We start from the raw sequence: 14527 nt of genomic DNA, 5'->3' as shown, positions 1-14527 counted from the left end.
TTGTTCACTTTTATTTGGCCGTTATGAAGACAGTCATTGTTAACAGCTTGGCATGTAGTTAGAGTAAAACATTTTTATATCCTTTGGTTATTGAGTAGTGGAAGCATCCGGTCTGGTTTTGTGGCAGAACTGCATTTTAGGAGGGGGGAAGGGTGTTGTTTAATCGTCTTGATGGAATATTAGAGTCAACAGATTTCATTCCTGGTTCATGCTAGAGTGCTAAAACATAGGATGGTAACAGTGACAAGAAGCTAAGATAACTGTTCTGTTTCATTTGGAGGCTTTTTTAATATGTCAAAGTGGAGATACTCTCTGTGTCTTTGCTGAAAAAATATTAGATAGGCAATTAAATAAATGTTTAAAACGTTGTGTCTTAAACTGTGATTTAATCGAGGAATCATTTAGGTTGGGAAAGGTCGTTCAGATCATTGACTCTAACCATTAATCCAGCTCTATGAAGCACACCAAGTGTCACATCCACACAGTTTTTTAAATACCTCCAGGGATGGTGATTCCACCGCTTTCCTGGGCAGTCTGTTACAATGCTCAAAAACACTTTTGCTGAAGAAACTTTTCCTAATATGTAATCTAAAGCCCCCCACCAGCGCAACTTGAGGCCATTTCTTCTTGTCTTCTTTCCCCATCTTGCCACAGCTCCCTGTCTCAGGTAGTTGCAGAGAGCAATAAGGTCTTCTCTGAGCCTCCCTTTCTCCAGGCTAAGCATCCCCAGCTCCCTCAGCTTCTCCTCATCAGACTTGTGCTTCAGACCCTTCCCCAGCTCCATTGCCCTTCTCTGGACTCTCTCCAGCACCTCAATGTCTTTCTTGTAGTGAGGGGCCCAGAACTGAACCCAGAATTCAAGGTGTGGCCTCACCCGTGCCAAGTACAGGGTTGTGGTCACTGCCCTGGTCCTGCTGGCCACACTGTTGCTGATCCAGGCCAGGATGCCATTGGCCTTCTTGGCCACCTGGGCACTCTGTGGCTCATGTTCAGCTGCTGTTGACAGCACCCCCAGCTCCTTTCCCTCCAGGCATCTTTCCAGCCCCTCTGGCCCAGGCTGTAGGTGCAGGGGTTGTTGTGAGCCAAGGGCAGGAGCAGGCCCAGGCGCTCGGCCTTGGTGGAGCTCAGAGCTCTGGGCTCTGCCATCAATGCAGCCTGTCCAGGTGCCCCTGCAGAGCCTTCCTGCCCTCCAGCAGCTCAGCACTGCCACGCAGCTGGGTGTGTCTGCAGACTGCCTGAGGGTGCCCTGGATCCCCTGGTGTGGGTCACTGGTAAAGCCATGGAACAGACCTGGTGCCAGCCCTGAGCCCTGGGGAGCTCTGGTGGCTGCAGTTCCATTCCCAGCCGCCTCTGGGCCCGGCCATGCCAACAGTTTGCTGCGCATCCAACAGAGCCCCCGGGCGAGGCGTGAGCAGCCAGGTCCTGCAGGAGATGCTGTGGGAAATGGTGGCAAGGGCTTTCCTGAAGTCCAGGTAGGCACATCCACAGCCCTTCACCCATCCACGAGGTGGGTCATCTTACCACAGAAAAGGAGATCAGGTCAGGCAGGCAGGACCAGCCTTTCACACACCTGTGCTGGCTGGGCCTGATGCCCTGGCTGTCCTGTACGTGCCGTGTGGCGGCACTCAAGAGGATCTGCTCCGTGACCTTCCCTGGCACCGAGGTCAGACCGACAGACCTATCGTTCCCTGCATCTTCCTTCTAATTCCTCAGAGGGGATTGCATTTGGAAACCTGTTGTGAGCTGAGGCCTCCTCAGTCAGCTGGGTGTGCTGGTAAACATTTGAAAGGGACTCAATGAGCACTTTGTTCAGCTCCCTCAGTTCTGTGTCTGGATCCCATCGGGCCCAATGGACTTGTGTATGTCAGGTCACTGACCATTTTTGCCTGGATTATGGGAGCTTCACTGTGCTCTTGTCTTCCAGGTCAGGGTCTGGGTACATGGAGACCAATGGATCTTTCCACTAAAGGCTGAGGCAAAGGAGAGGTATGAAGTACCTCAGCCTTTTCCTCATCCTGTGTCATTGTTTCTGCCTGTGTCTAATAAAACATGGAGATTCTTCTTAGCTCTCTTTTTGTTGCTCATGGATTTGCGGAAATTTTTTTTGTCTTTTATGGCAGTAGTCAGGTTAAGTTCTTATTGGACTTGGGCCCATCTAATTTTTGCATAACCCTATAATCTAACAAAAATATTGTTGGATATTATCTTTACTGCATTTTGTAGTGTTGTGTTATGTATGTTGTATTAAAGTTAATAGAAATTAAAAGCATTAGTCTACATAATAGACAAAGTGCAATTTTTAAGTGTTCAGGATTTTTAGTGTCTTACTGTTGGTCTCTTGTTTTTATCCATTTTCAGCAACAAGACAGAGAGAATATACTCAGATTTATTTTTTTTTAACATTATTAGGTTAATTTGTTTAAAGGGTTTTTTTTGTCCATCTATTACCTTGCAAATAAATGTCCAATATTCCAGTGTAATGAATGTTGTACAAATGTTTTACAGGCACCTGAATGGACAGAGGAGGACCTGAGCCAGCTGACAAGAAGTATGGTTAAGTTCCCAGGGGGGACCCCCGGTCGATGGGAAAAGATTGCTCACGAATTGGGTCGATCTGTGGCAGATGTGAGTGCACTCAGATTTGCATTGTGTAGGGGATGACAAACCAGAACAAGACAGGCAGTGTAGAAGGCAGATATGGGGGCTGACATTGTCTTTTGAGAGAAGCTACAATCCTTTTAGGACCTGGAAGTGAACCATTAACTAACTATGCAAGAAGCAGATGTCAGCCAGTATCTCTCTCCACAATTAACAGCTGTAACTGATCAGCTGGATGGGGGATTCTGGTGCTTACAAACTTCAGCTACTGTAACCCAATAACAGAAAAACAATGAACTGCAGGTTTTGTAGTAACCTCCTTTCACTGCACATGAATGTTTGTGTGACTTGGTTAAAGATTGCATCTCTGTTTCAAGCCAGTCCTTAAAAAATGCAGATGAGCTAATGGTGTTTTGACAGGTGGTTTCCATTAATTAAGCAGAAATATCTTTACAAATTTTTAAACTATGTAATATGCATGATACTATTTCAGTGCCTTTTTCAGTATTAAAGCATGCTTTAAAATGATGTTATGTAAAATAATGTCTTTGTTAATTAATATTTTATAGTATATACCAGATACCAAAGCTTGTACTTACGTTTTTTAAGTGTTATGATCTTAAAACCCTTCAGGGCTAGGCTGTAAAAGACTTCTACTTTTCAAGCAATAGATCACTAGAACATGTTGTAGTGTCTACTGAGGACCATTTGAAAGCTCTTTCAGCTGACCCTATTTTATAGGCTCTGTAGAGGTTAATGAGAATAACATTTAAATCTGTTCATGTACATTTTGAGATTAGATGTTCTTTATTTATCATATTTCAGGAATTATTTTAAATAATGGAAAACAAAGCCACTGACTACAGTGAAATATTATAGCCCTCTGGGAAGTTTGTGTACTTCTTAATTTTTTTTTCATTGTTGATATAATCAGAAAAAGATATTTTGAGAAGTTACTTTTCGAGTTTTAATGCACCTATACTGTTCTGATACATATACTAAAAAAATAAGTCTTTTGCACTATTCTAATTTTAGAACAATACATTATTTGCAAAATATGTACATAAAGAAGTTACTAGCCTGATATATTAAATTAGGGTTTTTAAGGTTTATTATGTTCATACTTGAAGTTTTCATACTACTGAAGTGACTAAACTGAATAATACTAAACTTTAATAATTATACTAATAGTACTACTGAAATTTATTAAAAATATGCTAAATTTTACTGATCATAACAGCAAAGATATTTCATATATGTTGGTAGTATGTAGTGTTCATTGCAAAGAGCTTTTGAGATGGGTTTGGAAAATTTGATTATCTTGATACAGATAGTATGGACATGTGGAATGGTTCTACATACATCCATCACAAAACTAACACTATCCTCAGATTGCCTTTTGCACTCACTGCCTGCTTTATTTCTTGACTTGGGTGTATTAAGAATCCTTTGCATAATATATGTGGCCCAGTATTGTACTTGCGCACATCCAGTATTGAAAAGAAAAAAACAAAGCTCACTTGTTTCTTCCATTAGATGAGAGGTCCTCAGCAACTTGATGTTTTGTTTCAGTGAGTAGGAAAGAGAAATGAAAGACGTGATTATTCTAAGAGCTGTCATTTTCTTGTGTAAAAAAAGGAATTTCCAGGATTTTTATGTATGGAGAAAGGTCTGAGTGTAATTCTTTTTAATTCTAGTAACCTCCAACTATATGATTAATGTAATTACACACAAGTCTTTACTTCTCTAAGAAGTTTCAACTGCTGCTAATGCTAGGTCACTTTCCTGACACAAACTAATTATTAGAGTTTCTGTTACTTTTATCATTGCATTACACAGAATTGCAGCAATTAGGTATTATGAGGAAACAGAAACGAATATTTTACGAAATCAATGTTTTAAACAAAAGCTTCATGGGAACTTCTTTGGGTCTCAGATTGTTACTGCATCAGTACTAGAAATGTTGAAACTGGAAACTACTTCAGATATATCCATTCAGTAAGATTTCAATATTCAATAAGAAGTACAACTTATCCTGTATATTTCTTGGAGATAACATAGAATCTAAATTTACAGCAACAACTCTTATTTTTTTGGGCATCACCATAATTAGATATGTTATGGTAAAGCTGCAGGAGAAACTTCTGGGTTGTTAACTTTGTGTGCAGTAAAAAAGGTGTTTGCATGTGCAGGCAGCATTTGCTGCCCAAACAGCTGTTCCCTGTGTCTGCTGGGAGCAGGACAAGGAGATGAGCTCTGGTGTACAAGGTGCTGCTTTGAAACAGCTTGTGTAGCAGAGGTTGGGAATGCCTTGCTTACAGCTGGTTTAATCGGAGCCAAGCCAGAGAGGGTCTGAAGTATGTATTATCTAGCAAATATACTATGTCTTGAAAAAGAAAAACATTCAAGGACAAATTTAAATTTGGTTTTCTAATATTTTCTAGTATAGGAAATACTTTGTAAGAACTTGAGATTAGTTTCTGCTTCTTTCTTCTTCTGCAAAGCATCAAGAGCAGTAAGGCTTGGTTTTCCTTTCACAGTTAGACAATGATGATAGAAAGGATTGATAAGGTACAGTGTGCTTGCTTCTGAGTGATTTTATGCATTCAGTCCTTATTTAAGGGTAGATTAGCTAAAAAGGTATTCCTAAAAATAACTCAGAGTAATCCCATCCAAAATGCTGTCTCCATTGTTGCTTCTGTCTCAAAGCTTTCTTCCTTAAAAAAAAAAAAGTTAGAAAAAAATCTCAAAACTTTTTAAAGAATAAACTGAAACCATTCATATATATCAGAAAAGCATCAGTGAAATTCACTCCCTCTAACTACCCCAAAGAAATTCAGCATTAAATTTATTCCTTTTTTTTTAAGAAATAAATTCCTACTACATCCAACTGTGTTTCCACTTGCAATTTTTAGGCAGTGTGAAGCAGTGACTTGAGGAAAGTGTTCTTGACTTTTTTGAACTTTACAGCTTCATGGTGTTGTTTTAACTTACTGCATCCTTAGTCTTTGTCTAGTTTTCAGTATTGCACTTAAACATGTGGTTTGATACCAAGAGTCCAGATGAGAATAATAGGTTTGTTATCTACAAGGCAGATTGTGAAACAATTCATGTTGTTGAACTTAAAAAAAAAAAAATTAACTGAGCATGTAAGTATTCAACTGCATAAAAAGAAAACCATAATGAGGAAGGGTCTTGTCTACTGTATTTGTCTTACAGGGCAAGAAGTTTTTGCCTCAGATTTAATCAGAGGCTGCAGACACTGAAGGACAAAGAATTACATTGGAGGTGATAAAGCAGTGGAATAAGCTGCTGTGGAGTCTGCATATTTGTGGGCCTTTAAAAACAGGTTACACAAACAATCTGCAAGAAGCAACATCAATACAGTGGTTCTGCCTGAGGTTCGGTCCCTCTCTTCATGTGGTCTGTGATTACACTAGCCAGATAGTCCCCATAGTTGGTCAGTAATCAGTGCATATACCTTAGCTTGACTTCTTGAATTCAATAATTCCTAATAGTGTTCCTTCAGTGTTTTTCTTGTCTACTACTATTCAAGTTGGTGTTTTGTAGATATTTAGTTTGTTAATTGTTATTTCCCAAAGCACAGCCCAAATAAGGATTACTGTAAGGCCCGTTATATGGATATGTCTATCAGATTCCCTGTCCAAACAAGTACATCCACCCTGCAAGAGATGCAGGCTGCTGGGAAAGTGCCAGCCAAACTCCAGCAATAAACAGCTACAGCCATGCTGTAGTGCCCCTGAGCTCATTCAGCTCTACTGTTTCTGTTTATGCTGCCTCATGTGATACCAGCATAAATATCTTCGCAGCATATTCCTGTGCTTTTCACCTCAGAGCAAGGGTAGATTTGTAGCTGTGGTACAGACATACTGGAGGAAGGGTTTCTACTTTAACTTCTGCCATGGTAAATGTTTATCTTGTCTCTCTTTGGAAAGACATCTTTTAACAGCCAATGAATGATCGTCCCAAAATAGATGAGGTTGTGCTCACTTTATCAGTATGTTTAATTATTTAAATTGCTAATTGTCACTTCAGTATGTGCTTATAGGGAATTTGGCAATCTTTTCCTATAAAGATGGTTTTCAGCTAGCTTAGTATAATGAAATCTTACTGCTTTCACAACTGAAAGCTTATGCAGCTTTTTAAGTCATTTTATTGCAATTGGCTGTTATTGTAAATTAGGTTTTCAAGTATTTTGATTATGAAAGGGAAATGGAGTTCAGTTAACTCTAATCAGGATTCCTGCCTGCTGACCTGGTTACCTGTACCACTGCTCTCTGTCATCCTCCAAACATCTGTTCTTTGACCCATTTTCCTTGCTGAATTTGTTGCCCCAGGGTTAGTTCTCATTCCTATCTGCCAATACTTAAGGAAATAATTGACCTTTTAAAACAAAATAAAAAAGTTATGTTTGAATTTCCTAAGCACTGTGAACACTCTACAGCATAGTACAAATAATGAATGGAATGGAGTTGCAATACTATTATTTTTGCAAAAATGATATTGTTTGATTTGACAAATGCTAAGCCTTACAAGATTTGTAGTAATGATTGTCAGCTTTTGCTGAATTCAAAAATTGAGAAAAAGCACTTAGATGTGAAATTATAGAAGTATATTGTACTTGACAATACCAACCTTTATAGATAAAAAGTTTAAAAAAAATATTTGCTGAAAGGCATAAATTAATTTCAGTAACTACAAAGGACGTTCAAATTGTAAAAATAATAGAGGAAGTAAAAGCTGTCTGGCATGCCAAACAGACTTTAATGTGATTATTAGGTACAGGTTTTTTAAATTAAAGGCAAAGAGATCTCAGATTTCATACTTGTGAAGTAATATCATTCACTTGTCTTACAGGATTTAAACTGATTCTGTTTGCTCCTGCAGTCACTAATCTCATGCATTTGTGTTGCAAAAACAGACTGATTGGGATTTGCTGCTTGTATAGAAGAACACTGAGGTAGACAGCAAAACAATAGCCAGGTGGCAGACATTCTGAATTACCATGAAACCTGAAAGGATAAGGTTTGGGGGGGGGGTAGGTGCATATTTTGTGGTATCTCTTGTATGCCCAAGCAACAGTTTCAGCCTGTAAGTCTGACTGTGAGTTCATACTCATTACACTTCATATGCCATTGTAAAATAGATTTCTTATTTTTGACAAATGCAAGCTCATTACTTTGTCAACAAGAAAACATCTATATGAGAAATGGTCCATATGTAAAAGCTCATGAATTTATTAGGTCTTTTCCTTCTGGAGATTAACTGTTTTCCTAAGACTGTTTTATATTTCATTTTGTGTACTGTGTCGGTGTTAACTCAGTTAGAGTGCAATCCAGTTGTGGATATTCTGAAACACTCACCCTTAGCAGTTTGCATATATTTATGTAATCAATTGTTCTCCCAGTTGCTTATTGAAGTATAAAGACCTAGATCGAGGTCCAAGAGAGGTTATGAATATCTAGGATGGGGTTTAGCTAATATATAGGTCATGTAAACCCCTCAATCTGAGAGTGAAGTCTTCAAAACACCTGTCTAATCGCACAGACACACCAGAGTGATTCTCTTGATACTTGGAGGGAGGAAAAGGTGGTTGCTGTTCACAGCACTCTCACTGTACAGTTTTATTCTTTGCACTCCTACAGTTGTCCCTGCCATTTTTACAAGATTGGGCAGAACAATGCCCCTTATAAACAAAATGGATTTTCGTCTCATAAAGCATGACCAGAGCATTCTTTTCACTTACAGGAAAAATTTTTTTTTACAGAAGGCAGTGGGACAGCAATTTTTGGTCCAAATAGATGGCTTGTGAAGGGGTTAAGCCAGTGATGCTGCAGCTTTTTGTAGAGTGGCATAAATTAATGTAATGCCTCACAAAGCTCACAGTGAGCTGGGTTTGAATTTCTTTGCAGAATTTAAATTTCTGACAGTCAAGAAAGGTAATGCATTTTGCATCATCAGTAACAAGATGTCCAAGTAGTTCTTGCAGTGGGCATTCGAGTCAAACTCCTCTCCTGCATGAGTGCCCATAGGATAGAGCTAAAGACTCTCTCATGGATTTTAACTGACAAATAACAAGCACAGTATGAAGTTTCCAGCATTATCACAAGTCTAATTGCTAAGTTCTTCCTCTTGTGTCCTGAAAAAAGGAGCAATTCTTTTGCTGCTTTAAATTAACTGTTTGGGGACTTAAACTGGAGGAAGTTCTACATCTGCTGATTTAGGTCAAATTTGCCTTTTTTGCAGGCCACATGTTAAACTGCCTCATAATAAAACTTATGGTTGTTTTGGGGATTTCTGTTGCTGTGGCAAAGTTCACACATGGCTTCAAAGTCCATAAGCATAATAAAATTGTATTGTTGCTGGCTGCAACTGGTTAAGCAAATTCAGTCAAGTTCATAACGTGTTTTGTAGTTCTTTCAAGAATGTTGTCCTTAAAATACTGATTTGCTGTGTTAGTATCAAATTTAACCTACACAGTGGCTAGAGATTAGTTGCATTACCAGCTTCTGGGAAGTTTGCAACACTACTAAGCTAACTGTTACAAGCAGTGCCAAAACAAAGATACGTCTGATTTGAAATACTTATTTCAAGTGGTCTCGTAAGTTGCAAATGAGGATACTCGGAAAATGGAGAATGATTTAGCTCCATGTCGCAGGATTTGAAGTTTGCACAATCTGTTAAAACTGAAAAACCATTTTAGAAGCTCTTTTAGTGTCTAAAAGGGAAGTCAGTGTGTAAAGCAACAAATTTTGGGTCACATGGGAATAAAAGAATAGGTCATTATTGTTGTTTGACTTGCGTCAAACGGTGCTTCTTGATACAGTTGTGGCTAATATGAAAAAAGCTGTTTAGGTCTAGACTGGAAGAAAATTCAGCACAGCAGGTAGTATTTTGGTTATAAGAGGAGAACTTAAAATTAGGCAATTTATTCTGTTTGGTACTGGAAGATTAGATCTGTAAAAACCTACTACTTTGACAAAGCCACGAGGGCATTAAAATCCTTCTGTATCTGGCTTTCCCTTGTAAGAAAAATGTGATTACAACTCAAATTAGCCTTAGATTCAAGAAATTTCTTATTGCTTTATAGTAACCTCACAGGCTGTCTCCACAATAATTTTTTCCGTAATTACACAGAACTTGGCGTTTTTCTCATGACATAGCTAGATGGGGGGCATGCAGGAAGATAACAACTGGGTGTGGAAGACTGCTACTGGGAGAGCAAATTTGTTAGTTAATGCTGAGGTACCATTACATCTTTAGTAAATACTTAGAGAATTTCTGCTCAGGAAGATGCTGGGAGTAACAAAAAATGTTACCAGACTCTGCGGTGTTCAGTAGCACCATAACATCATCGTTCTTTGCAAAAAGTTTATATACATTTGGAAAACCAAGAGATGTAGATTTTCTTCCTCTACAAATCCAACATTATTTTCTTAAATTATCATTAGAACCCAAGAGATTTGTACTTCTGTGACTTTCTGCTGCAATCCTAATCACAATACTGTCCTAGAGGAGGACAGAAGGTAGGTTTGGCCCACAGAAGATTCCCAGGAGACAGCGAAGGGTGAAGGTTTAGTGGCACACTGGTGTGTGCCCTGCAGAGTTGGGCTGGGGGTGCAGCTGAGGCTGGTGGCTGCTGCTATGAGAATGGGGAATTGCTCTTCATCTTCTGCTAAAGGATTCTGTGTCTCTGTTTAGCACCAGTAGGATTACTGTACCTGACTTTACATGGTTTTCCCTCTAGGTGTGTCATAGTTCTGTGCTTTTTTTATGTCTGCCTTCCCTGCAGGGTGAAAAGTACCCTCTCATTCATGTGATAGCAAAATTTGCTTTTGCCTGTGCATCTGAGAGTTTTTTAAGCTCATTCTGATTTTTTTCCCTATATATCTCTGAAGTATCAATTGTCCTATCTGAAAGAGGTGGCAGGTGTCCAGGGTAATAAGAGAGTTAACATCTGGATGGTCATGATGAGGAATGCTTTTACTGCTAGGTGTCTTGTTAAGTAGCAACTAGTCTTTGTGATCTGGACTAATTGTTAGCAGTACAGGAGGAAACCAGCTCTGTCTGGCTTTCATCACATAAAATCATCCCACTAATCCCACTTGCTTTTGATAGAATCTTTTTATAGCTGGAGAGCTATTGAAACTGAGTTCAGAAGGGAGTTCTCAGAAGCAAATTGTTCCTGTGGTTTCTTTCTGTAGGTCCCATAGTAAGATAGTTTGATTTCTACTCCAGCAATTTGATTGCTTGCATCCAGTTTTTTTTGTCATCTTTATCTGTCTAAGGAAATCTGTTTCACTGTGCATGATATTACCTGACTTTATTTGTGACTTCTGTTATCCCTGGTGGACTACAACATTTAAAGTTGATTCCTATAAAATAATGCAGTGTGTCTGTTCAGCAGAACAAATACTTGCAGGAATATGAGATCTTCTGTCTTCTGTTTTAAATCAATTTCACAGTCTTGATCCTTATTATTTAAGGTGTCCCCAGACCCAGGATTTCTTAAGGGGGCTGGCTAATGCTCTGGTGAAAGCTGTTGTCAGTAACAGCATGCTTTTAGCACACCTTCTCACAGTCAGGCTAAAACTCATAATTTAATATTCACTAAGTTATGCAACATAAATTGTTCCATTGCTTTCTCTGCTTAATTACTTATCATAGCTTGTTTATATGATATTATTACTTTTTCATTAGTTAACAGACAATATACTTGAAGAAACTTATTCAAAGTATGAAGCAGTTGTAGAATACTCTCTTGTAGTTATTACTGCTATTTGTTCCTGCATAATGCTTTAAAATTATAGTTTTCATGTATATTAAATTATGAGTTTTAGCCTGACTGTTCCTAATCAGTTAGGAACTAGCTAGTAAATAACACTATTCACCCCTGGAGAGGAAATTTAAATTGATATTAAGGATGTCAAAAAGCATGGAGGAATGGGCAGCAGAAGAATCTGCAGATTTGAGTGGCAAGAACAATGATTAAACTCCAACAGATCAAATTGAAATACAATTTCAGATGTTCCATAGGCTAGATTCCTAATAATCCTCAGCAGTTTAATACTGACATGTTAACGATTCTTGCCCTGTGTCAGCATCTGGAATGCCAATGACAGCTGAGGCTGATGGACACATAAATCTGAAGGCTAAATAAGTGATACCTGAACTCTCAGTGAAAAGAGCTGGAGTAAACGTGAACTGTACATAGTACCTGGAAAAGGACTGCCCTGTGAAGAAGAAAGCTGACAAAAATAATAATAGACAAATAATCTTCCCCTGTAACCTGTAAATGATGATAGTAAAGCTGTGGGAAGCTTGATGAGTTGTCAAACTTACATCAACTGCAAGTGCTTGTTCAATGTTTGAAATGGTAGATTTTCAGTATCTAAACCATACACACAGTTATTATTTCCAGCTTACCTGGTAAATGTTCAAATTGAAAGTCCATCAAAACATTAACAAATATCCTAAAGCCTTCCAAAGAGAAAGTCTTGGAAATATTAGGTGTGATGAATGGAGTAACTTAATACTTGGTGTTTCACCAAGCTGTAATGAATGAAATTGGCCAACATAAGATAACCTTTGGAAAGACTGTTACTCCTGAATTTTCTGCATGTAAGGGGAATACTAAATGCAGTTGGGATCTGGGAATATGCCAAAATCCTTCACTGGTCAAATGGAGAGGTATGGTTTAGATTCCAGTCCAAATAGATGTAATATGCAGCAAAATTTATACCTGTGATGGGATACATACACTAACTGAATTTGGGGACACGTGTCTTGTAAAGGAAACTGAAATTCAGCTGATTTGCGCCACTTCCAAAGCAAAGCTTGTGTTGCATGTGTAGTCTCAGCTTGAAAGATAAAATTATAAATGCTGACCTCTGAAAACATCAGAGGTTCAACAGAGAGAAAACTGAGCTCAGTTGGCACTGAGGCAGCAGTTCATGGTACCTGTCTTTGCTGGCCATTCATTCTGCTCTGTTTTATTCAGGGAATCTTTTCTGCTCTCTTTTTCTTGCCTTTGTGTCCTTATGAGCAGCCTGTAAATCTCTGACAGACCTATTTTAAAGATAGCAAAATGGTTTAGAGGCATTTTTCTGGAATACACAGAGATAGATAGGGCCTTGTCATATTTACAATGAATCCACTGTGTCATTGCAGGAAGCTCTAAAAGCTACTTGTTTGCATGGCAAATTCTTCTCCCTCTTTTGAAAACAATCTATTATAATCCAGTTCATATAACATGATTTCTATTTAAGAGATGCAGGACAGGACCAAGGATCCATTCTGTTCAGCATCAAGAATGGTTTCCGTTCCTCTCAGCCTTTTAAATTATTAGTACTGTAGAGACACTGCTAAAGATAAAACACAAACATTTTAATTTTGATTATTTTAGAATATATATTTTTTAAGGAAGGCAATTTCTATTAATGGATCATATTTTCAAGGAAGATCCCTTCTATTGTTTCAAAGTTGGGATCACAGAGGTCCCAGAACTGTTAGTGCCACTTAAAATTATCTGTTCATATTACAGTATTCTGACGTTTTTCTTTGAACAATTAAAACTTTATCGTACTGTAACAGTAGAAACTGGAATTTTCTGTGCCAGATGTCTACCTCTGGATAAAGGTTTTGGTTAATTAGAGTTGGGATTTCATTGTTCAGAGTTTTCATTTGAACTTAATCATCCCAGAAAATGAGGCTTAATTTGTAGGGAAAATAGACCACTTTGCCTTGTTAAGTCTTTCTGTCATTTCCTTAAGGAGATCCAGCAACAGCCTATTTTTACAGCAAACTGCTGCAATTTCGTGGGCAGAAAGGTGGGTGGGAGGAACCAAACAGACCAGACTAGAAGCAGATGGTACCAAGGTATTTTAACTTGGTATTGGGGTGCTCCCTTATAAATCTTGTCATAGAACAAAAATCCTGAATCTTAGTATTTAATTCTTCTCACAGCAAATGGCTTTACAACCCTCTGGCAGGTTTGCTCTCTAGTGCTGCTCTGAGTAGGGAATAATTGTTATTCTTAACATAAGGTAGCTAAAACAGCAGAAGTCTGTGCTGTGGCTCAGGAGGCCTAAATGACTTCTATTGTGGCTAAATCCCACAAATCTCACACAGAGGAATTCCTGACTTTGTAAGTGATGTATTTTTTATTTTTGGTCTGAGCAGCACACTGCCACACACCTTACACTAAATGGATGTTAACATTGATGTACCTGAAGTCCCAGGTTCAGAGAGCAGGGAACACAGGGAACCCATCCCACTGAATCAAGTGACTTGCTTGTTCTCATTTTAGGTTTCATTTGAGTGGTTCAGACTACTGGATTTCAATTTCTGGCTTTTTAATAAAGTCCTCATGATCAAAAAGAAAAAAAAGAAATTTGTATCTAGTATTTATAAAACATTTTCAGCAATTAAAAAGATTGTATAATTCTTTTAGTACTACATTTTAAGATCTTTTTTTGTGGTATCTGAATTTAGGGCTGTAGGCTGCTACCTAAAAGAGCTACAAGAGAGCTGGAGAGAGACTTTTTGCAAGTGCCTGTAGTGATAGGAGAAGGGGCAATGGCTTTAAACTGACAGGAAGTAGGTTTAGATGAGATATTAGGAAGAGATTTTTTTTCTGTGAGGGTGGTGGGGCACTGGAAAAGGTTGCCCAGAGAAGTCATGGATGCCTGGAAGTATTCAGGGTTTGGTTGGTCCAGTGGAAGGTGTCTTCATGGTAGGAGGATTGGAACCACATGATCCTTAAGGTCCCTTTCAACCCAAGCCATTCTATAATTCTGTGGTCATTTTATAGCAAAGATGTTCAATAATTAAAGAATCTTTCTTAATCTTAAGTGAAGCCTGGCTTGTTATCTGAAGTCTGGAAATTTGGGATGAGGAAGCTCCTTGT

The 14527-nt window shown here is 38.5% G+C and overlaps 1 protein-coding gene across 1 annotated transcript in view; it reads left to right on the top strand.

Annotated features, from left to right (window-relative positions):
* The window catches only part of DNAJC1 (DnaJ heat shock protein family (Hsp40) member C1), a 107468-nt gene that overhangs the window by 89588 nt on the left and 3353 nt on the right, over window positions 1-14527 (top strand). Inside the window, exon 9 of the mRNA XM_084208723.1 lies at window positions 2506-2625. Within this exon, the coding sequence (XP_084064849.1) occupies window positions 2506-2625 (120 nt within the window). The remainder of the gene's footprint in view (window positions 1-2505; window positions 2626-14527) is intronic.

This window comes from Fringilla coelebs (genome assembly GCF_963513975.1).
Source record: "Fringilla coelebs genome assembly, chromosome: 1".
Classification (NCBI taxonomy): Eukaryota; Metazoa; Chordata; class Aves; order Passeriformes; family Fringillidae; genus Fringilla; species Fringilla coelebs.
Note: the sequence above shows the minus strand (reverse complement) of the source record. Positions and strands in the feature narration are given on the sequence as shown.